The following is a 22,653-nucleotide window of genomic DNA, read 5'->3' on the forward strand; positions in this document are numbered from 1 at the left end:
AGCAGAGGAGTCAACGAAAATTCCGGTCACATTAACTTACACACTTGGCACATACGTGTACCCGCCGGAGAACGCCAGCTGTTGCTCAACGGCCACTAGAAATCAACCAGCATTCGGACGCACCTATTAGACAGCAACGCACGTGGCGCCGCATACCAGCTACACATGGCGGCCAGGGGACACGAGGGGGCCGCGGTCGCTCGTGACTAAATACCAAAGGTGATTTGAGGCCGTGTTAGGCAACACTACTTATCCCGCAGGGGCCGAACACGCCAAGCGCCTGCTGCGCATGGCCATGCGGGAGTTGCGCTGAGGTCGCGAAACAGACGAGCAGACGCTACACACCAACTGCACATCGAGTGGTCAGCGCAAGACAGGCGCATTTCGGTTGAGACAGGATGCCGTCTTCGTCGAGGGGCTCGCAGCACAGCGGGAGCGGTTACACATTGGACTCCGAGCTGGAGGAATCGCCCACCAACACACCGGGCTCCTTAAGCAGGCAGTCGTACGACTCGAAACTGAGCCGAAGTTCTTCACGGCGCAGTAATGCGGCGAGAGGTGAATTGGACCATGAGGATGTCGAGGCGCTGTCTGAAAGGCAGCAAAGTAGCCGGTCGAGCGCTGGGTCGGCGAACTACACGAAAGCGGAGACCGGGACCAGGTTGACGATGGGCGGGCGTTCGGATAAGAGCAGCATGCACCTCGCCTCCTTTTTCACGAACAAAAGCAGTCGAAGCAGCGGCGGTGGCACGGATCGCTCTGAGAGCTCGCGGCGGTCGTCAGCTCGATCAAGCGATGAGGGCGAAGAGTATCACAGATCGCGGAGCCGCAGCTCGGTTTCGTCGAGGAGCAAGGAACGCAGCTCCTCCAAGAGCAGTCGCTCCTCCGCGAGCGTTGACGTGGGGCCGTACTCGAAAACGCAAGTGAACTCCCCCGTTGCCGACGACAGGATACAACAGGCGTGCAGCAAGTACGGGCTGGACAACGACAGCCTGCAGGAAATACTGGAGGGCAGGCATCGCTCTCAGCGGAGCGATGCGTCGCTGTCGAACCGTGACCAAGGTTCCGAGAACGGCGAGACTTCGCCTGACAGCTTTAGGGATGAAATGCTGGTGTATCTGCTGCAGCAGCAGCTGAAGCTTAAGGCCGAACTGAAGGCGCAAAAGTCGCGGGGGCACGGGTCGCATTCCACGGATGGAACGCCAGTACGAAGCGGGCGGTCATTCCAAAGTGACGGTAGCGGGCGGAGTAGCAAAGGTTACAAGGCTCTGGAGGAGGTGACGCCAAACGAATTGAGGAGCATACAGGAGGGCTGGGGCGGCGACTCGCTGCGTGACCAGGAGAGTAACGCACCGGGCACGCCCAAAAAACAGGGCACGCGCTCCAATGTACCGACTTTAGGAAACAGCGGCGCGTTCACGCTCGAGGACACGTACTCATCGTCCGGTGCGAGCCGAAGGGAGGGCATGCAACAGCAAGCTTCGCACGCAGGGGGTGCACCGATGGTCGCCGATGAGCCCCCACTGTACGCACGCAACAGTCGGACGCTGAATGCTGACGAGATGGGGATACAGAACGAAGCCAGCTCGCTGCATAACGAAATCGAGCAAATCATCGACAGTCTCGCGAGCTCAGGCATGGACCAGTTGAGTGATGGCGCCATGGCAGCAAACCAGAATCTGGGCATGAGACAGCCACCCTTTCCACCTCAATACCCCCAGCAATTCTCGGGCGCTGGCAGTGGGCAATTCAGCATGCACAGCCCCAACCAACCGCCTATGCACAACGGCCAACACCCGTACATGAATAGCGGAAGCCATTCTTACATGAATAGCGGAAGCCATTCTTACATGAATAGCGGGAGCCATTCGTATATGAATAGCGGGAGCAAATCATATACGGACAACGGAAGCAATCCTTACGTAAACAACGGCCACCACTCGTACGATAACAGCGGAAGCAACTCGTGTATGAACCGGATGGATGCCCCCTATATTAACAGCGGGAGCAACTCGTATATGAACCGGGTGGATACTCTATATGACAACAGCGGAAGCAACTCGTATATGAACCGGATGGATACTCCATACGATAACAGCGGAAGCAACTCGTATACGAACCAGATGGATAACCGGTTTATGTACCCGGAGGATGAGCACTATGTCGATGAGCTACCCCTGCCCATAAAGGTGCCCACCAAGGATCCGAAGCCGGATGTCATGGATGCGATGGTCATGACGGACCAGACTGCGCGCGAAAACGAACTTCACGCCTACGAGAGGCTCAACAGAGAACTGGAGGAGGAGGCTTTCGACAACCAGGGTGCTTACCAAACCGACAACACGCGCATCACCAAAGACGGGATTTCATGGGAGATCACGGAGTCCTACCTCAAGGAGGAAGAGAGGCGCATGCTGCTCGAACAAAAACGCGCTCAAATGCTCAAACGGTTGAAAGAGGCGCCCTATGCGAAGACGCAGACGCTGCAAGACCACTACGCCAAGTGGGCGGCCAAAAAGGCGTCGATGCCTAAGCCTCGCGACGGCAGACCTGAGGAACGGGTTGGCAGCAGCAAATCTTTCGACAAGGATGAAGCGTTCTGCCAGGTGCCGTGCAACGTCATCGACCCTGTGGCTGCAACTTGCGGTGCGCCCATCTTTAGACGCACAAGGGGTAACTCTCGCCAGCGCCAATCGTCAAATCATTCCACAGATTCGAAACAAACCCCGCCGCCCAGGCAAGCCGATTACCAGATTCCGAAGGCGCCGCGGCTAGCACCGATTCAGCCGCCGATGAAGGAGGCGCCCTGCAGCGGGGATGCGACGCCGAGCCGCAGGGACATCTACATCAAGGGGTCGTGGGACCCTCACACCGGCGCCCTAAGAATAAGTAATGATTTAGACAGTTCACAAAATACGGATAAAACCCGCATTCTTGATGATTACGTTGACTTTTTGAAACAGAATCCTGGAAACTGGAGCCGGGAACCCAGCCTAGACGAGACGCCCTTACCTCCACCCATGGTCCGTGCTCGTGCCGAAGACCCGCCTACTATGAAACCGGATATCGCAAAGGAGGTGCGTGAAGCGGAGCCGGAGCCGTACACTAGGAGAAGTGTCAGCGCCACTGAGTCCATCAGATCGGAGAAAAGCCTGACTCTGACCTCGTCGTCCTCGTCAGGGAGCCAGGGAGACCTCTACGAGAACGACGAATTCTACCCCCCGAGCGGCCCGCTCCCGGGCGATTTTTCAGGTGTGGGATTCGCGTCCCCTGCACAGCAGCCGAAGTACGCGATGGGTTTCAGCGACCCGTACATGCCGCCGGTGAGGTCGGCCAGTGACCTCTACAGTTCGTCCATGGCGCACCTGGCGGTGTTGAATGGCGCGCGCGCGAGTTCGACGATGACTGCGCCCGTGCCTGCCAGCAATCCGGAGGAGCGGTCGCACCACCACCACTATCACTACCACTGCTCGGAGCGGCGCCACCGTACGTGCCCCCACCGGAGGAGGCACGGCTGTAGGCACAAGCACCGGAGCAGCTGCTCGCACAAGAAGCATTCGCATGCGCACGGTGCAGCGTCGGACGACTGCGAGCACATCAGGGAGCACCGGAAGTCTCCATGCCGGGGCCGCTCCATGGCGACCATGACGTCGCGTGACTTCGAGCCCGCTGAAAAACCCATGCCGGCAGCGGAAAGGCAAGAAACGGAAATGACACTGATGTCACCCAAGAGCAAATCAAGTAGATCAAGCCCCAGCTTCTTCTGCAAGTCGCCCAGCCCGCGCTTGCAATCGTCGCCGGTCGAACGCAGTGGCTCCGGCATACGGGTTGCGGCGCCGTTCGACCCGTGTTTCGACTCGTCCGACGACGGCAAGCATTCGTCCCACAGGACTGAGGACTCCGACGAGGCGCCGCTGTCGTTCCGCGACATCATTACCACTGCTGGTAGGTTGAAGAGCACCGACTTCGTCAAGGTTACCATGTACCACTCACCCAACGCTGAAAACGATGTTGCAGAACAGCAGCCTGCGGAGGCGCAGGCGGTACTCGAACCTGAGGTCCATGTCAAGCCGTCCGGGTGGTGCTGCGCCGAAACCACCAAGGCCGAGGAAACACCCGCGGAACAGCCCCAGTCTGACGGCGTCGGCCTGCGCGACGACGCCACCGTCAGGGCTGATAGCACGCGGTCAAGCATGTGTCGCGCCCCGTCGCCCACCTGCACCGCTCCCTGGAGCACGAGTCCAGTCAGGTACCCTCATGTGTTCAGCAGGCGGGTGCACGTGAGGACTACCAACAGCCCCAAGGTCTGCGTATCGCCGCTCGCGAAGCTGGAGAATGGTGAGTGCCCGAACCTGTGCAAGCAACCCGACGCGAGTCCGTTGAAGGTGTGCTACGACTCGGAGGCTGAGTCCAGCGAGCAGTTCACCTTCCGCGACAGCAGGCCGGACGACTCCAAGCAGGCCAACGCGCCGCCCATCTTCAAAACGAGAGTGCTCTACGTGGGCAACAACTGAAAGGCGGACACCGCCAATTGTAATGATTACAGCATGAACTAGCCACCTAATTCCACCTGATTGACACGATCGTGGAGCGCCGCACCCGGTATGCGGAGGGACGGGGTCTATAACAACCACGCCGCACGAACGGCCCACCGTACACAGCGTGCCGCCAGTATATAATGCGCGATAAGCTTATAACGAGTAACGAGTGTACGATGTTGAAGCGTTTTACTGCGCCGCGGCCGTCTGACTCTCTACCGTCTTGCGGATGGCGTTCAGCCACATGCGGCGGGGGGTGATGTTGTGCGTCTGGCAGTGCCAGTGCAGCTTGGTCTTCGCGCGCAGGAGCCGCATGCGCGATATGTCAACCACGTTCACCATGAAGCATTGCCCAGCAATGCGGTGGTTGATGCCGATGTAGATGACGTCCATCATGGTGTCGTCCGTGCACAACATGTTGTACTCGCGCTTCGCGGTGACCAGCGTGAAAAAGTGCCACGGGAAGGCCTCGCCGGGCTTGACGAGGTTGTGGTTGAAGATGTACGAGGCCGAGTTGTAGCCGAATTCCAGCTTTCGAATGTCCTGAGCGCCATGCGCACACGCCGTGGCAACGTACCTTCAGGGGGACACTGCTCTTCACTGAGAGCTTCTCGGCCTTGACGCGGCAGAAATTCAACGCGTCATCGGTCACGCGCACGTACGTGGTGCGGAAATGCGGTGCGCCCACCAGGGGACGCTCGGCGATCATCACTTCCACGGGGGCGCGGAGCGCCTGCACGGAATGCGGGAGAGCAAAATGGAACCAACCTTAGCTACGCGTGCTGCGACCTTGCTGGTGCTGACGGGTGGAGCCGCGCACATCGTCGTGCGGCGCACGTAGGTCTCCAGAAGCGTGCGCGCGGAGAGGCTGTCGGCGTTGGCCTGGTGGACACGCGCAGCGTACGTGTCGATCAGCTGCTGCGTGCGCTCGTAGTTGCGCTCCAGCTCCTTTTCCTTGTCCTCGTGAATCTTCAAGACCTCGTCCTTGAACCGGTCGGCAAGGATGAAGCGCTGGCGGTAGAAGTCGGCCAGGTTGCTCGTGAGCGGACACTTGATCAGGGTCTCCAGGTAACGCAGCGCACCCGTTTTCTGCTGCAGGGTCTCGACCATGCCGTCGAACTCCGACTGCGCGAGGTCGCACGTGGAGAGCTTGTTGATCAGCTCCTGCAGCTCCATGACCGCGTCGCCGTAGGTGTAGCTCATGCCAGCGAACTCCGCATTGCCGGCGAGTTCGGGCATGAACGACAGCGACCTGATTCGCTCGTTCAACGTGCCTACTGACGCCTTAAGGGTTTCAGTCTCTGACATCAAGTCCTGGATGAACTCATCCTTCTCGCGGACCTGGGCCTCCAGCTGCGCCTCGTGGCGCATGCGCACAGAGAGGGCCTCGTGGCAGCGCTCGAGGTCCTTGGCGACCTGGCGCGCAGCGGCCTCGTGATGCTGCGCCCGACCGTTGAGCTTCGCGATCTCCGCCTTCTGGAGCTGCATCACCGAACGAGCGTTGTCCAGATGGCCCTGCAGCTCGTGCAGCCCCTCGATGTACGACATCCGCTGCTCGTTGATCTCGTCGAACATGCGCAGCACCACCGTGTACTTCTGCTGCAGCGCCGTGAGCATCTCGCGGTACCCCTCGCGGGTGGCGTTGGCCACCAGCGGCGAGCTGCCGCAGATGTCCCTGACCGACAGGTCAAGCGGGTACGACACGCGTTTCTCGAGGTGAGGAACGGGGTCCAGCACGTCCAGCGACGTGAAATCGCCGGTGTTCCGCTCCATGCGACCGGAATCCGGGCGCACGTCCAACAGCTTATCTGTTTTGCATGCCTTGGACATCTCCGGGGTGGGAAGCAGTTTGCACGCCTTCCGTGGGCTGTCCTGCGCCCACTTGGACTCAATGGCCTGCTTGGTCTGCGGGTTCAGATTCAGCCGCGGCGAGCTGATGAGGGAAGGCGGCCGTGAGGGAGCCGAGCCGCTGCGGTAGCTGTCGAGACCGCCATTGCCTGCATCCTCGGCTTCCGCCCTCAGCCCGTACGACAGCGACAAAAGCTCGCGTGCCTCCTTCTGGAGCTCCTCCAGCACCCTGCGGTCCCCCTTCATGCGTGCGCTGTGTGGAGCCTCGGGCGAGTGGACGGCTCTTTTGATGCCGTCCGCATCGTCCATGGAGCCTGAACGCATGTGTGAGACGGCCGGCGTGAAACACACATCCATCAATTAAGCTTACACATCACACGAACATCGCATTTTAGTGGCACTGCACGGATGTACACGCGACCAAGGCGCGAAGGCATCAACCTTGATATGCACGCAATACGCAGGCGTGTCTTTTCGGAAAGAGACCGCGAAACATACCGAAATCGTAGCCGGCCGACTTCTCCACAGGCAGCGGAATGCCGCCAACATATCCATTCGTCATCGTTGGCCTCCAACGCTCCTAACGCGACCGAAGCCACCGCAGAAGAGGACGTCCACCCAGCAAGGACCCCAAAAAGCCCGCAACCCAGCAGCAGACAGAACTTGTGCTGTCACTTCGACGGCGCTAAGTGTCCATAATCCGGGTTTATATCGATGAAAGCGTCAGCAGCGGCGCGTACACGCAGCGTAGGACGGAGGCGCGTCAGACATACTGCAGTGTGAGTGCAGACATACGCGCTTCACACACCTGGCCGGCACCGAGACACACTCCGAATTACTGCGCTATAGACACGCAAAAGACGGTCAGTGATGAACTTCTGCTCGGCGATACGCGGCAGACGCCCGCGTAGTATAGGGGTCCCTGGACTCCGCCCGTGACGCCCGTAATGATGTGTGCCCTCACGCCCGCTCACTCACAACAACCCACGGTTTCTAAGCACGCATAATCGCCACTGATAAACCAGGAGGGACCGCCGGCAACGTACTCTTTCAGGAGGGAGAGTTATGGCGCTGCGCCCGCGCGGGGAGTACCTGTTGCTCTAGACTGCAACATGGCCCGTTGCTTCTCCGCGGAAAAATGGCCGTCGGGGTATTCCTTCACCTCCAGGTGCAGCAGCGGGGCGTACTTGTTGTGCGTCAGGCTGCTGCGCGCCGGGAGGTGGATTCTAATCGCATGTGCCGTAAGACCCGCAGATGACCCATTCACCGCCACGCAGCCGTTCGTGAGCAAGGAGCTCAGAGTCAAGTTTGGCTGCCTGACAGCGGCGGTCTTCCTAGGGATTGAGCTGCTCGGCAGGCTCAACGTGACCGAGGGTAGGCGTTGCGTATGCACCGTCAGCATGTGCAGAGCGGCTGATACTGCTCAAGGGCTTCGGCCTGCAGATGGAGTCCCGGTCGCTCTTCGGGAAGCAGAGCATCAGGACCCTGCCCATATCGGAAATATCAGACATGCTGATAAATGAGGTAGGGACCACCGCAGCAGCCACACCGGTCACGCAGGCCGTCATGATGGACGAGGTCATCTTCTACATGCTGATCACGCTGAAGAATTCGGACGAGATCGTGCTGCCATTCGAAGTGGGTCGCTGTGAATGCCTGCCGGAATACGCTGCAGAACGCCATCCCGAGGCTCAAGGGACTTCGCCTCATCCACAGCGCCTTCAACGAAATGTTCCCCGCCGAAATGAGGCGCGCCGCCGCTGAGTAGCCGTCGCCATGGGGACGCGCCTTCAGGTGGCACATTTAAGTTACAGTGTGACTCGACTGAGTCGTAAAGGCAACCCCCGCATAGCGAGTCGATGCTTTCAACCTGCCTATGGGCATTAATGTGTAACCCGTGTTGTAAAAGACACCGGTGCTGATGCGGCTGCAGCAGCGCAGCAGTGGCACTCCATAATCGTATGTGGGCAAGGCGTAAGGCCACCAAATACACCACGACAACTGGTGAAATGCGATACCTATAACTGCATGAGCGATTGCTACAAATCTGCCGCGAATTGCATTTGCGCGCAGATTTTGAGCTGGGCGGACGGCTGTATGCCACAAAGTCCGCAGTGATTCACAACGACCAGAAGAGCTTGAACAGGCCTGTCAGGTAGCCGAAAATCTCCATAACGCCTGAGAAAAACGTTAAAACGCCGGAAAGCGACCCACCTAGCTTCGATACGCCATACAGACGTTCGACGAAGATGATGGGCACCTCCGCCACGCGGGCCTTGTATTGCTTCTCGGCGCGAATGGCGATCTCCATTTGGAAAATGTAACCTAACACCGCTTAGACACCGTGCGTAATCTTTACCCACCTCGGCCTTTGACGTCCTTCAATACGGACTCAAAGAGGGATCTGCGATAGAGGCGGAAGGAGCCGGTCAAGTCAGTCATCTTGGGCTTCAGCATGAACTGCGCCAGGAAGTTCGCCGTCTTGCTGATGAAGACGCGGCGAAAGCACCACCCGCTGGCGCCTCCGCCACGCGCGTAACGAGTGCCGCTCACAATGTCGTAGTTGCCGGTGCGTTGGAGGCGAATCATGTCGACGATGTACTTCGGGTGGTGGGACATATCGGCGTCGAGGATCAGCACGAAGTCGTATTTGGTGTGGCGCAGGCCCTCCATGTACGCTGAACCCAAGCCAAGCTTTCCGGGGCGCGAAAGCAGCTTCAGCGACACGGAAGGATAGAGCGCCTGCAGCTCCCGGTACACATCGGCCGTGCCGTCCGGGCTGTTGTCGTCTACCAGCAAAATCTCGTACGCAATGTTCCTGCAAACGGTCAGAAGGTCGCCAAGCAGCCTACTGTCTGCGAAGCACGTCGATCAGGAGGAATACCATATACGGGATGTTATCCTTCTCGTTGTACGTCGCGAGGATGACGGACAAATTTCGCAAAACGTCACCCATGGCGTCTAGTGGAATGAGATTCCGCACCGAACACTGGCTACGCGGTTATGCGCGTGACGTGCCGCGCAACGCCCACACATACCCGGGGCCGAGACGAAGGCTCGCGTATGTACACACCCACTGCAGAAGATTGCAACATGGAGACGGAAGGCACAGGTAGGGACCAAAGGCGGATAATATACGAGCGCAGATGGTTTCTATGCCCAGCCAAAAGAGCTCACCGCCGCCCAGCGGAAGAAGCTCAAGAAGAAGCTTCAATTCATGGAGCTAGAATCAAAAATCGCAGAGGAGAGAGATAGTTGTATGTGTGTCACACTTTGGCATAAATGCGTGAGCAGCGCCGGACCTCAGGGCGGCGGAGGACCAGGACCTCCGACAGCAGCTTGCGGCAATTGACAAAGCTGTCTTCAAGGTGCTGGGGGACGGGAACTGCCTGTTCAGGTACTTTCACGTGCAGCTGCAGCGCTGTGCATCCACTGCAGGGCTGTTGAACACCAGCTGACGCAGGCCTGCGAACGAGGGGCTGAGCTGCCTGCACTAAGCCACGGGCAACTGAGGGAAAAGGCAGTGGAACATCTCCGGACGCACAGAGCCGACTTCGAGGCGTTCATCGACGTGCACGATAGTAGCGCAGAGGGTGTGTCATACCACTATCGTGTAATCCGTTTTGTAGGTGACGGGGACGCCTTCGAGAACTACTGCAAAAAAATGGCTCAGGACGGCGAATGGGGGTACGGGGACGGCTGTCTATTGGCAACAAATCACGTGCAGCGGCCAGCCGGAAATAAAAGCGCTTTCAGCCGCGCTGGGTTGCAAGATTGTAGTGCACGCGATGGGAGTGCCTCCCATGGAATACGTAAGTTGCAGTCCACGCTGTTCCGCGATCCCAGCAATGACGTCGGGCCTCTAAGATCGCTCAGGGCACCGCCGACGCCGGGTCTACGTTACGCATCACATTTCACAAACACGCCTACGCCATCGGAGGCCATTATAACTCTACAACTTAAGTACGATCGTTAACTCGCTCCGCCGAGACTATCGCGTCAGGTCGTGTCTGCGCAACAAGTAACCCCTGAGGGTTATTGGAGGCGGGTATGGGCTCGTTGGCACCTGGCCACGACGGTCCTTGGGCTTCCACTTGTTGTCGTATCGACGGGTGGGAGGGTCACAGACACCTGAGCAGGCTGACGCCGCCGGGGGCCGAGCAACTTACATATGAAGTTGAAGTTGGGGTCGTTCATCACCCTGAGCGCTTTCTTGGGATCGTAGTCGGCGAAGTGCAAAATCTTGTACGCAAACTCGGGCGAAAACGGGTGCCAGCCAGGGTTGCTCTTCCAGTTCTGAGCGCACAGCTGGATGAACTCGGCCACTGAAAGTCGCATTAAAACCAAGCGCAGCTTGACCTACGCTCGAACTCGTTCTTGATGACGCTCTCTTCGGCGCCCTCCAGGATTTTGCGCGCGCGGATCTTTTCCAAGTAGTAGGGGGAGTACATCAGACGCGCCCAGTCGTTGTCTGACGGAACGTTAAAGGCAGAAAGACAACACGACCCACTTTCTCTCCGCGGACTTTGGGACTCGTCCAAAAAGAATGCGGGAGTGAACGGCACTTGGTGGCTGAAACCAACGTGTATCTTCGTCTGGAAGTTGGATCCCTCCGTAACCGGCTTCTTGCGCTTGCGCTCCATGATATCGGGGCTGCGGTCGCGCCTGGGACTCCCTCCAGGACGGGAGACCTTTATCTTCGGCTCCTTTTCCAAGCCGCTCGCCTCATCCGAGACCTCATCATGGCCGACTGGCGAACGGAGGCCGTCGTAGCCGGTGTGGGAGTCGTCGGAAAGGTCGCACTGCGTGAGGGAGGAGTCCAGAGGCACCTCTCCAGCGTTAATCAACTTCCATTGGCACTGAGGGCACTTCCACGAGCCCTCTCCGGTCGGCAGAAAGCATTGCATCAAACACTGCGGACAGGTCAGAACACACGCACGCCAACACACCTTGCTGTGGTAGAGCAGCTCGCACGCACCGCAGGCCAAAAACGGCCCTGCCGGGATGCCGCACTCGGCGCAAGATGCCGGGCAATCCATAATGGCGGTCGTCTGCGACGTGTGAGCCACAACCGTACACACCTACCGGTGACGCGTCGCCAAATGGCGCGATGCAATCCGGAGCCGACTCGTCCTCATTCATCAAGCTATGCTTGAGAGACAGGCTGGTGTCGAGCGAGCACGCGTTCTCCGAGTCGTCGACGCTGGAGCACGAAAGAACTTCATCCTCAGGTACATCGGAGCTCCCGTTTGGGAAGACGCTGCCATCATCCAGCGAGACGTGGCTCGACAGAACATGAGCCACGTCGTACAACATCCCCGTCATATTACGGCTGGACAACAAATAACGGGCCTGGAGGAGCCCGAACAGGATGCCACGCGTAGGCGCAGCGAGCTGAGACTACGCGCCTGCGGACTCCACCGAAACACCGCGGCCAAATCGGGCAACGGTAGCGATGTGCGAATCAGCGTGGTCGATTTGCGCCTTTACATGCCGAAAATACGCTGGACGCCGGGCCACAACACCGCCCAAATTGGGTGTGGAGCAGACAGGCGGAGCAGGCACGCAACTTCACGCCGGCGAAACAGCACGCAGTGCACGAAACACGCGATCAGTGAGACAATAATACGCACCGTAGGATGCAACGGTCGCACATTCGTCCCAGACAGAGCGAATGCGCGTTCGAGGCACCCGCGACCGAGTATGCATTCCAATGTGATCCGGTCGCGCGAAACTGAATGTGTAAAGCAAAGACGGTTAAAATGAAATGCTAAGATTACTGAAGGCGTCCGTATGGCGAATGAGCGGCGTTCCGGAGAACACCGAGCACACTCGACTTGAGGCGGCACCGGGGAGGAGGGAAGCCGCTCACGCCTTGAGTAACACATCTAGCTTGTTGGACTCCACTTCGGTGCCCAACACCCTAGCGACCACGTTGCACAGCGTAAACTTGCGGCGCAGCGATTCACGCACATCGCGCTCGGTGACCAGCTCCTCCAGAAGACGCACCACCTGGGTGAACTCGTACAAGCCGTCCTGGCCGGGCAGGCTTCTCCCGTCGCGCTTGACTGGGGCGAACTCAGTAGCCAATTCCACGCGGCCGTCGTCGATGAACGGCTGGGCTCCGCGCCACGGGCGTATCCACACACCGTTCTCGGGGTTGTTCATGAACGACAGCAGCGAGTTGTCGAAGAAGACGACGCGGCTCAGCGGCCAGTCGAACACCTGCAGGTTCTTCTTGAGGTAGAAGGGCGGCACCGGCTCGTCGCGGTGGTGGTTGCCGATGCCTATGCAGTTCGCGGGCATGCCCCGCAGCGCCTGGGGAGTGCTGCTCACCTCGCAGCTCTCGCGGAAGTAGCGCACCGAGGGCGATATCAGCTTGTACTCCGGGTCCAGCGCGTGGATGATGGCGTTGGCGTACTGCCGCGTGCCCGCTGTGTAGAGCGCAACGGTGAACTGGGACGAGCGTGAGCGGAGGTAGTCGAAAAACTCCAGAACACCGGGTCGCAGAGAGACGTGCATGGTCGAGTGCACGGTGAACCCGAATATGTCCGTCTTGTATCCCTTCTCTTTTGCCTCCAACGCGTCGCATTCGTCGCGCTCCACGATGTTCACCATGTAGTCGTAGTGGTCGTTGGGGCGCTCGTGCATATGCACGAGGGTCTCGTCCAGGTCGAGCACGACCAGCAGCTTCGGCAAGTCGGTCTCCTCCGGACTCGCGGACGTCGAACTGGGGTTGTAGAGTTCGGAGATGTCTGCCTTCAGGCACTTGAACAGCGGCTCCTCCTCCAGGTAGTCCCGCAGCGCCTCGTAGCGCACCAACCTCGTGTTGTTGTAGCGGATTACCTGTGACGGAATTACATCCGCGCTGCCGACGGATTCGCGCGTCATCAACAGACGCATGGATGTGGAGTGCAGCTGGGGAGTGCAGTCGATGTAGCGAGACAGCAGCCCCATCATGCACTCGGGGGAGACAGGCGCAGCGGGGCTCGCCGACTCCACCACGGCATCGCTTTCCTCCCCACTCTCGTTGAACTCATCCATATTGGTGGGGTCGGTATCGGAAGTGGGAGTGAGCGTGGACGCATCGCAGATGGCGGCACAGCCCGCACCGTCGTCGGGGCAGATGTCCTGCGCAGTACCCACCCCGTGCGCAAGGTCGAAATCGCACATGCGGTCCGCATATTTCACGGCATCGTCGCACCCGTAATCACCGATTTCGTCTGACGAGTCGACGTCGGTTAAGCAAATGTCGTCTCCGCTTTGCTGCTGCGACGCAAACGGATCCGGCCCCAGGTACTTGGGAATATATGTGGGAATGTTCTCCACAGCTGCATTACTGACACCTGTCGTTTTGGAATAACAGTCCTCGTAGTTCAGCTTGTACTTTTCCATCATGTCGGCGGTGTCCGACCGCCCGTTCACCATGTCCACCGCGCACGCACCGTAGGCGTCAGGAGGAGTTGAATTACGCACTGAATACGTAGCCATCATGCAGTAGGCTACAGCACAAACAGTACGAAACGGGACTAATGACGCAATTCAATTGCAGAACTCACCGAGCAATGTTTTAAAATGAAAAAATCCCAGACGAACCTGAAAACAAGGGCAAGCAATAGGCCTATTCGGCGTACCCTAATGCAACGATAAAAAATATGTTCAAATAAAACTCAAAAACAAGTGCAAAAGTGCAAATGAAAAGTTGTGCTACGATGTAGCAAGATCAATACCTGAGAAATAAAACTCAGTTTGGAACATTCATCGAAGAAACCTCGACACACAGCTCAACCTCTGGCGCAAACAAGGCGATGATGCATAGAATGCAGCGCTGAAACGTGTTAAATCGCGCCCAAACCTCGGATTTTAAAAGAGATGGCAAACACAGCCAACGGCACAAACCACGATGTGTGACTCAGGTACGACCGTAAAAACAAATTATACCGATGTGTAACGCACAAACGGCATTAATAAATAGGCTATAGGCCTAATGATTGGAATCGGAAAAAATATGCAACTAAAACAGTGCTATTGTGCAACCTGGCCCAACCACCGCGACCAGCTAGCGCCGGCAAATGGTCCACACATCATCACCAGATTTCAAGCCTACACCGCGAATCGACAACTCTCTGTGCGCCAATACTGCGCAACATGCGTGCAATGACAAAAGGAATGAGTGTGCAGTAGAAGATCACACCGTGTCGATGTGACATGCCAAAATAAAAGACGCCACTGGCGTACGTCGACCAAACACCAACTGACAGTCGACAGAACCTCAAACACACCTTACACACCCATAGCGAATCGTTTAACGATGGGAAACCGATGAATGCGGAGGCATTCACTGGACGATGCTAGGCGTAGTCGACGTAGATGACACACCTCCAATGTGGGTAACAACGCAGACGCAATGCTTCAGGCGTACAGAGCTAACACCTCTCACTATTATAAGCGTATTGGCGTACGCATATGCTTGATGTGCAGCGGATGTGCCGACAGCCGAGTATGTGGGCCCCTAGCCACGGCAGGTGTACACTGGCTCGATGGAGATAGAATCCAGTTGGGAAATCTCTACCAATAGCCGCTACGTGTCTAAATCGACACATTTGAGCTTATGTGGCCGTAGTCGCTGGCCGACCGTTTCGGGCTCTACGAACGCTGGGTCGTATCAACACCAACGAGTCGTAGTGTTCCCTAAGTCACTCCCATTTGGCTTATAAGAACGTGATTTTCTAAAATTTTGTAGCTGAATTATACGTTATTTTGCGACTCGCATAATTGGCGACTGAGTGTTCGCGCCGCCACCCGGAGCCGGCAGCTGAGGAAATACGGAAGGAATCGGTAAACATGGATAACGAACCTATGGACGCAGACATGTCTGACGAAGACATTGATTACGACGAGGAGTGGTTGTACTGCCTGAGGGCAAACGAACTCGACGATGCAGTTAAGCTGCTGAAGCAAAGGCTGGTCACCAACATCCACGTGGTCGACAACAACGGCAATGGGCCACTGCACTACTGCTGCGCCAACAACCTGGCTGAAGCGGTGGTATTCCTCCTCACGGAGTGCAAGATGGGCTACTGCCGCCCGAATCACAGCGGGAACACGCCGCTGCAGTGGGCCGTGCAGACCAACAGCGCAGATGCGGTGAAGCAGCTCTTGCTGCATGACTACAGGGTCCACAGAGCTGATTACGAGAAGCTTGAGAGGTCGGATTTCTTTGAGAATGTGGAATCCGTGGTGCTGAGCGATGCGCACAGGCTAGACGATGACACGAAAAGGCACTACAACATCACGGAGTATCCGAGCAACTACGCAGCCAACAATTGGGTGGGCATTGTGACGCCCAATAGCTTCGGAAAATCGATACTAAACGACGCGTTCAGCGCAAAGGACCAAACTATCCTGCACGCCATACTGGAACATCCCGCGTCAGCAGTCCTTGATAAACCCACCGAAACATCTCAGACGGACCTTCCGATAGAACGTGTGAGCGTCGGCGGCGTCAATGGCGTGGTCCACGCGTTCCAGTTTGGCGGCCGCATTGCGGATAACCGGCCGCCGGTCGTGAGGGCGCGCGAGTTAGAAATAAAGCAGGACGAAATCCTCAATGCGCAATCGGCGGAGATGGACCACACCGGGGAGGTCATTTGGGAAACTGACCTCGTCGCTGCGCAGTGGCTGACGGCACTTGCGAGGGACGGCAAGTTCGAAGGCAAGAGGGTACTGCAGCTGGGCTCCGGCTGCGGCCTCTCCGCCATAGCCATGTATGTCAGCGCGGCGTTCTACCAGAAAGCCCCCCATACGCTGGTGTTCACGGATGTATGCAGCGACACCGTGCGAAACCTGAAGTTCAACGTCGAGCTCAACAAACTAGGCGCAGACGATAGGGTACGCATACACTACTTGGACTGGACGAAACCGGACACCTGGCCCCGGGATGAGCAGGGGTCATTGCAGACGTTCGATATCGTCATCGGGAGCGACCTGGTCTACGACGCGAACCTGGTGGAGCCGTTGACCAACGTCATTCAGGCAACACTCAGCAAGGCGCATGGGGAAGTATTCTACGCATTCAAGCAAGCTAGAGATGGAGCACGCCTCATTCCGGAAGCGTAAGTTTGTGGTTCCGTGCAGTTGTGTTCGTACCGGGTGTGTCACCTGCAGCATTGAGGGTTCATAATCCCGCATATCGCTACATGGTGTCTGTTGCGCTTAAACACTCGAAATATGCGCGGTGGTAATGCCTGATGTGATGTGTACGATTTGGCACGGCAGTGGCCGCGTGATCCGTTCCGTACTCGATGACGCTGTTTTAGGCTTACCAAGCTGGGTTTTAATGTGACCACGCAACCGTCTCCCAGAGAGTTCCAGAGTAACCCATTGGAGAGTTCTAACGACAAGGTGTTAGAAGCGTTCTTCCCAGACCTGCAGGACGACGACTACACCCTACTCTACGCGACTCGTGGTAACGCCTGCACATCCGACGCGGCAGTCCACAATGACCCTGTCTATCGCAATTGAAACTATGGTATAACGTTTATGGCACTAATAGATGGTCAACAAGTGTCAACCCTGCCGATGAACGATGTTTAACAACCTAGTCAACCTGGTCGCAGGTGGAAGGGCCACCGACGAAAGCATCAGCGACCGAGGCACACATACGTTACACACCCGGAGATCTGACACAAAGGCGGCAGTGCCGAATGCCGCAACGCAGTCTGGTGCCCAAAATAACGACCACAGCGCCGATAAAGTACACGATGAGGAGTACATGGCCAAGGTGGAGGAGCGCGTATCAAGCTACCTGGAGCGGATGCAGACGGATCACGCGAACGGCACATTCAATCGCATACAGCGGAAGGATGGTGGGTCGAAGGTCACGTCCTGGCAGCACCTGCACAAGACAACGGCGCATAACACGCATGTCTACTTCGGCGGTGCGCCGCTCGGGCACAGCATAGAGGTGGTGACGCTGAAGCGAAACGAGATACGTGCACGAAAGGAGATGGCGAAGCTGGAGGAGGAGCTTCGGAAATCCACGGAGAGGATAGAAGAGCTCACCGACAGACACAGCAGCGACTTCCACAAATACGAGCTCGCCCTCGGGAAGGCGCTTGCTTTGGGACGCGGGTGCACGCTTATCGCCGATCTCATCAGCCAACACGTGCTCAACAGCAAGAGGCAATTCTTCAGCGCCCTGCGACAAAGCCGCAGCATGCTGCTGCAGAAGAGGCTCGACGAGCAGGCAAAGGCGTCCCGGAAGCAACACAAGCTCGCCACGTTGGTCCTAGTTAGACACATCACGAAGATGCTGGGGCCGTCAATAAAGGCGGTGCTCCGCATCATGCGCTGCGAGTGGTCGGACAGGATGCATACCGGGCGCAGCGCGGTCGCTGGCCTGATGAAATCGCAAAAGTACATCGTGCCCCAGCCCGTCAACGCCATGGCCAAAAAGGGTGCGCAAATCAAGCAACTGAAGAATTTCGACAACCCGGATGAACGCACATTCGTAAGTTGTATCGCGTTTATTTATACTGTAGCGCAGGCCTCCGTCGAGCAGTCCCTGCTCACGCGGCTGGAAAACCTGGTCGCCGAGGAAATGCATATGCTGACAACTGCCAGGGTCGTGCACACCTAGGGCAGACTCAAGGCCTCCTGTAGCACTGCTGCGATTTGTACGCGGGACGTGCAGCTATGCAAGTGCTCTATCAGGTATGCATGTGCTTTCGCGTCCGGCGGGTCTAGAATGAAGCTGAGCTTGCCGGAGCCAACGTCTTGGACGCGCAGCACTCTGCGGCTGCCCTCGAGCGTGTACTCATAAACGATGTAGTCCAGCCCCTCGTCGACGACCTTCAGCGGACTGGCGTCGAGGGCCGCAAGCAACTGCGACGCGGTGGCGGACCTGCGACCGATCGAGTGTACCGCAAGGAGAACGAACCTGTAGATCGCCTTTTTCATCGACGACTCGTTGTCAATCTCCACTGCGGATGAATATGGCGATTGGCTTGCATTGAGATCTGCTTGACGCAGCACCTCAGTGAGCCGCTGGGCCTCGGCGGATGCCATTGCGATTTCGTAATCTAGTTGTTCCAACTGCGATTCGTTTTGGTTGATTGTGGTAATCAGGGATGAGTGCTGTTGCAAGAGGTTGTCTCGCACAGACCGCTGCGAGGAGAGCAAGGCGATCCGGCCCTCGTCGTCTGCTTTCAGAAACGACAGGGTGCTGCTCGCCGTTATGTCGGCGTTCTCAAGGAACAGGATGGCTTCATTAGCTTCGCGCTGCAGTTCCGAGATCATGCGCTCCAATTCGGGGCCTCCGTTGTTGCCAACGACGGACGTAAAAGCCTAACACCGACTTGTGGCAGGGCAATAATAGTGATGAAACCATCGCATCTAATCATATGCAGCTGATTTGTGTAACGCGTTGTACATTCCCCGTTAAAGCACAAATGCTTCTCTGGCACCATATGCGGCACATGCCGCTAGGGAGGTGCAGACACTTGCACATTTAGGCGTTGAAAGGTGGATACACATCAAGCTCTCCATCCACACTAATGCACCCATGAATGCAGCCGTGGAATGGCATGAATGTAGTATAACAGCACGTCGATGTTGCCAGATGCAAATCAGACCTACCTTCTCGAAACGCTCATCGTTCTCAGAGCTCTCCGGTGATAGAAAGCCGATTAAGTCATCCAGAGCGGCTACCAAGTCCCTGCAAATGCTACAGACACCACTGTTTGTCTTACCTGCAATGTGTAACCAGACCAGTGGAATCATCGGCGTCGGCTGCAAACGATTGGCGCAAGGCAAATACACATCTAAGCTCAAAGCGCGGCTTCGAACTCACTTAATACTTCCAGAAGCTCGTTGAGGCGCCGTCTGGCTTGGCTCAGAGCCTCGGCATGTGGCCCATCGGTCATGGTAGAGAACGCACATCACCGTCATACGCAACACCGTTAACCGAAAAGCTTAAATGGACGACTACGCGTCATGGTCGATCTGCTGGATGCTGCAAGCGCAGTTTTCGCGCAATGTGGTCGGAATGTGACCACGCGCCAATTCGCGTACACACCTGAGCAGCTTTAACTGGGGCGTCACTGAGAATTTTATATCGCTTCTATATGCGTAGAGGTGTTCTCAACAAGCTTGTATGTCATTTTACTAGGCTTTCGTCATCGCGAACTATGGTGGGACTTACTACGGGCGCGCCAACTGCCGCGCTTATGAAGCTCGCGGAGGAGCGCTCCAGCAAGACCTTGGAATCAACGCAGCCGAGGTACGAGCGTATCGGCCGCTTGCTGACCATTTTGGGTGCTGCGAGTGGAGGGAACAGCCGCGTTCCCATCTCTGTCCACCTTTCCGATATTTACGGCAAGACCAAGCTCGGTGATGTCTATGACATTCACAGCGGCATGCGGCCTATCAAGCACGCCGAGTTCGAGGCGCTGCGCCTCGGTACAAGCGCCGCCCAGACCGAGCTGCCAACGATTTCCGTCGCCGGGTGGTGCAAAACCGTACGTATGCAGAATGCCGGGAAGCTGGGATTCGTCATCATCAACGACGGCAGCTGCAAGGCCGATTTGCAGGTCATAGTACACGAGGGAGCCATTGGACACGACATCGTGAGCAAGTGCACCGCCGGCACGACCGCCAGCGTGAAGGGCATCCTGGTGGAGAGGCCTCCCAAGGCAGCAGCCGCCCAGGACGCGCCAAAGGAGGAAACGCTTGAGGCGATTGCACAGAAATACGAAGTGCATGTGTGCTCATTCGAGGGACATCGCTTTGAAATCATCGGCGAGAATCGCGACGCCGCAAAGTACCCGATTGCCAAGAAGTACATCACGCATGAATTCCTGCGTGAGGTCGCCCACCTCAGGCCCAGGAGCTACTTCATCAGCGCCGTGATGAGAGTGAGGAGCGCGTTGGCCATGGCTACGCACACCTACTTCCAGAGGCTCGGGTGCATCTATCTCAGCACGCCGCTCATCACGACGACGGACTGCGAAGGCGCCGGCGAACTGTTCCAGGTCACCACCATCCTGGAAGGCTGCCGTACCATGGGCGACCTGTCGAAACGGATGTTGGGCGGTGATGCGCAAAAGGCTAAGACTTTGGAGGAGATGGAGCTCGATTTCAAGAAGGACTTCTTCAAGCGCAGGGCCTTCCTCACCTGCAGTGGGCAGCTTTCCGCAGAGAACTACACGTGCGCCATGGGCAAGGTGTACACCTTCGGGCCGGCGTTCCGCGCGGAACACAGCCACACCTACAGGCACTTGGCGGAGTTCTGGATGGTGGAGCCTGAGATTGATTTCTGCGACCTGCCGAAAAACATGGAGATCGCGGAAGAGTACATCAAATTCTGCATCCAGTATGCGTTGGATCACTGCCTGGATGACATTATGTACCTGGAGAGCATCGGAGACGCTGGACTTGTGGAAAACCTACGCTCGTTCGTACGCGACAGATTCGCGCGCATCACCTACACCGACGTCATTGATATCCTGTTGCAGCACGAGGCTGACTTCAAGGCCGGTTTGGTTAGCGGAGCGGAATGCATGAAACGGGAGGACGGCGTGGAACCTCAGAAAACGGCCTTCGAAAACCCCGTATACTGGGGAGTCGACCTGTCCAGTGAGCATGAACGCTTCATTGCGGAAGTCGTCTTCAAGAAGCCGACCATCATCTACAACTACCCCTCGAAAATCAAGGCGTTCTACATGCGCAGGAACGATGACGGCAGGACTTGCGCAGCGATGGACGTCATCGTCCCGCAGTTCGGTGAGCTTGTCGGCGGGTCGCAGCGTGAGGAGAGGCCGGAGGTGCTGGAGGCCTCCATCAAAGAGAACGGGCTCAACGCGGAGGATTACTCGTGGTACATGGATTTGCGCACGTACGGTTCAATTCCTCACTCAGGTTTCGGGCTCGGATTCGAACGGCTGGTCATGCTTGTAACGGGAGTGGCTAACATCAGGGATGCAATTCCGTTCCCTCGTTACGTGGGCAAAGCTGACTTCTGAGTGGCGCGTCAAACGACAAAAAATGTTGTAACATATTTGTCTTAAGACGTTTCGTATAGAAATTGCGCTGGTCCTGTTTCGTGTTTGGCTGCATTCGTCGTGCCGGATTGGGCTTCTTGATGTTATGGCGGAATCTACGAAATGTAGTTGATAAGCACCACTTGGGTTGAACATTCTTACGGGCAAGGTTGCTACAGGGCAACCTCAGCATGCGTATTTTATGACATAAACTCGACATCATGTCGCTCTCAACACTTACGTGTATCTTTTGGATACGTACAGCAGACTTCGGAACTGCAGACAATGCTGGGCATATAAGCCAACTAAACGCACTTTCAAAATAGAATAATAAGTAAATCGTTTGTATTTGCTGATATGATACCTGCAAAAATACCAGGCTACTTACAAATGGGCATAACCGTACACTGCAATGCGCAGGATATGGTCCATGTTGTGCGGCTACAACAGGTTCAGTACCCGCCATTTCACCACGCAAGCCATTTCTAGGTGATATGGGTAGGCCTATTTCCACAGTGTTGTGAGAACACGCATGTTGATACATGGGTGACAAACTACGAAAAACGGAAACATTTCATACTGGGCAGCCTATGGAGCACCCAATTCAAAAAGTAAAATAATATGATGGCAGACTACAGTACGATCAAGGTTCGGAATTATCGCTTGTGCCGAATGCAGTTGGGTTTAAATTGCGTAACTGAAGCATAAAGTTGTCGTCGGCAAACATGGGTAGAACGTGCAGTATTATGATGAAGGGCACAACATCCGTTGCAATGTGACATAACGTGTACGTTATTTGCACTCATAAATTATGGCGATTGAGGCGAACGTTGATCAATCTACATGGTAGCCAGACTGCGGTGGCCTGCAACCAAGATTGGTAGTTTGCGAAAAATGAACATTCCGTGCATTGAGAGCAGTATCATACGCATCTATCCACAGATTAGATGCTATAAAGTTTGGAAGCCAGTGGAATAAAGTAGTCAAGGTGACGTACATTTGCAGCGACCTTGCGGAGGGAGCTGGCTACATTTTAATCGGCATGCCCGTTTACGAGCTAGAGTTGTGTTTTTATAAAGGAATCGCTTCTAGTATTATTTATTCGTGGTGACAGATTCATTTGATGAAAATTTTGTCTTTTTTCCTCAATGAGCAAGCCTATGATTCTGGGGTTAAACGAATTACGGATGATTATCCCGTTCAAGACAAAGATTGTATCATTCCGC

At 56.4% G+C, this 22,653-nt stretch overlaps 10 protein-coding genes across 10 annotated transcripts; 6 read left to right on the top strand and 4 right to left on the bottom strand.

The window, feature by feature from the left end:
* Positions 1 to 398: 398 nt before the first annotated feature.
* BBBOND_0100870 (hypothetical protein, conserved) lies at positions 399 to 4,514 on the top strand (the record flags this gene model as incomplete). Its single annotated transcript, XM_012910490.1, has 1 exon — positions 399 to 4,514. One exon carries the CDS (start codon positions 399 to 401, stop codon positions 4,512 to 4,514), a length of 4,116 nt encoding a protein of 1,371 aa, XP_012765944.1.
* A 213-nt stretch (positions 4,515 to 4,727) lies between these two features.
* Positions 4,728 to 6,948, bottom strand: BBBOND_0100880 (hypothetical protein, conserved; the record flags this gene model as incomplete). The annotated part of the gene is made up of 4 exons (XM_012910491.1): positions 4,728 to 5,081; positions 5,116 to 5,271; positions 5,307 to 6,700; positions 6,885 to 6,948. The coding sequence occupies 4 exons, from the start codon at positions 6,946 to 6,948 to the stop codon at positions 4,728 to 4,730; spliced, it is 1,968 nt and encodes a 655-aa protein (XP_012765945.1).
* Positions 6,949 to 7,498: 550 nt separating this feature from the next.
* On the top strand, positions 7,499 to 8,154 carry BBBOND_0100890 (Phosphatidylinositol N-acetylglucosaminyltransferase subunit H; the record flags this gene model as incomplete). The annotated part of the gene is made up of 4 exons (XM_012910492.1): positions 7,499 to 7,760; positions 7,795 to 7,910; positions 7,947 to 8,024; positions 8,062 to 8,154. 4 exons carry the CDS (start codon positions 7,499 to 7,501, stop codon positions 8,152 to 8,154), a joined length of 549 nt encoding a protein of 182 aa, XP_012765946.1.
* A 351-nt stretch (positions 8,155 to 8,505) lies between these two features.
* Positions 8,506 to 9,342, bottom strand: BBBOND_0100900 (glycosyl transferase, group 2 family protein, putative; the record flags this gene model as incomplete). The annotated part of the gene is made up of 4 exons (XM_012910493.1): positions 8,506 to 8,564; positions 8,601 to 8,711; positions 8,750 to 9,204; positions 9,239 to 9,342. 4 exons carry the CDS (start codon positions 9,340 to 9,342, stop codon positions 8,506 to 8,508), a joined length of 729 nt encoding a protein of 242 aa, XP_012765947.1.
* Positions 9,343 to 9,479: 137 nt separating this feature from the next.
* On the top strand, positions 9,480 to 10,362 carry BBBOND_0100910 (hypothetical protein, conserved; the record flags this gene model as incomplete). Its single annotated transcript, XM_012910494.1, is given in 7 exon segments — positions 9,480 to 9,498; positions 9,533 to 9,643; positions 9,681 to 9,783; positions 9,825 to 9,979; positions 10,016 to 10,073; positions 10,114 to 10,198; positions 10,210 to 10,362. 7 exon segments carry the CDS (start codon positions 9,480 to 9,482, stop codon positions 10,360 to 10,362), a joined length of 684 nt encoding a protein of 227 aa, XP_012765948.1.
* A 59-nt stretch (positions 10,363 to 10,421) lies between these two features.
* On the bottom strand, positions 10,422 to 11,702 carry BBBOND_0100920 (hypothetical protein, conserved; the record flags this gene model as incomplete). Its single annotated transcript, XM_012910495.1, has 5 exons — positions 10,422 to 10,711; positions 10,750 to 10,857; positions 10,897 to 11,299; positions 11,336 to 11,437; positions 11,472 to 11,702. The coding sequence occupies 5 exons, from the start codon at positions 11,700 to 11,702 to the stop codon at positions 10,422 to 10,424; spliced, it is 1,134 nt and encodes a 377-aa protein (XP_012765949.1).
* Positions 11,703 to 12,254: 552 nt separating this feature from the next.
* BBBOND_0100930 (NLI interacting factor-like phosphatase family protein, putative) lies at positions 12,255 to 14,681 on the bottom strand (the record flags this gene model as incomplete). The annotated part of the gene is given in 5 exon segments (XM_012910496.1): positions 12,255 to 13,517; positions 13,533 to 13,888; positions 13,946 to 13,982; positions 14,470 to 14,525; positions 14,678 to 14,681. 5 exon segments carry the CDS (start codon positions 14,679 to 14,681, stop codon positions 12,255 to 12,257), a joined length of 1,716 nt encoding a protein of 571 aa, XP_012765950.1.
* A 549-nt stretch (positions 14,682 to 15,230) lies between these two features.
* BBBOND_0100940 (methyltransferase, putative) lies at positions 15,231 to 16,910 on the top strand (the record flags this gene model as incomplete). The annotated part of the gene is made up of 2 exons (XM_012910497.1): positions 15,231 to 16,501; positions 16,706 to 16,910. 2 exons carry the CDS (start codon positions 15,231 to 15,233, stop codon positions 16,908 to 16,910), a joined length of 1,476 nt encoding a protein of 491 aa, XP_012765951.1.
* A 64-nt stretch (positions 16,911 to 16,974) lies between these two features.
* BBBOND_0100950 (hypothetical protein, conserved) lies at positions 16,975 to 18,027 on the top strand (the record flags this gene model as incomplete). The annotated part of the gene is made up of 2 exons (XM_012910498.1): positions 16,975 to 17,898; positions 17,935 to 18,027. The coding sequence occupies 2 exons, from the start codon at positions 16,975 to 16,977 to the stop codon at positions 18,025 to 18,027; spliced, it is 1,017 nt and encodes a 338-aa protein (XP_012765952.1).
* Positions 18,028 to 19,576: 1,549 nt separating this feature from the next.
* Positions 19,577 to 21,409, top strand: BBBOND_0100960 (asparaginyl-tRNA synthetase family protein, putative; the record flags this gene model as incomplete). The annotated part of the gene is made up of 1 exon (XM_012910499.1): positions 19,577 to 21,409. The coding sequence occupies one exon, from the start codon at positions 19,577 to 19,579 to the stop codon at positions 21,407 to 21,409; it is 1,833 nt and encodes a 610-aa protein (XP_012765953.1).
* Positions 21,410 to 22,653: the final 1,244 nt, after the last annotated feature.

The sequence above is a fragment of the Babesia bigemina genome (assembly GCF_000981445.1).
Source record: "Babesia bigemina genome assembly Bbig001, chromosome : I".
Lineage (NCBI taxonomy): Eukaryota > Apicomplexa > Aconoidasida > Piroplasmida > Babesiidae > Babesia > Babesia bigemina.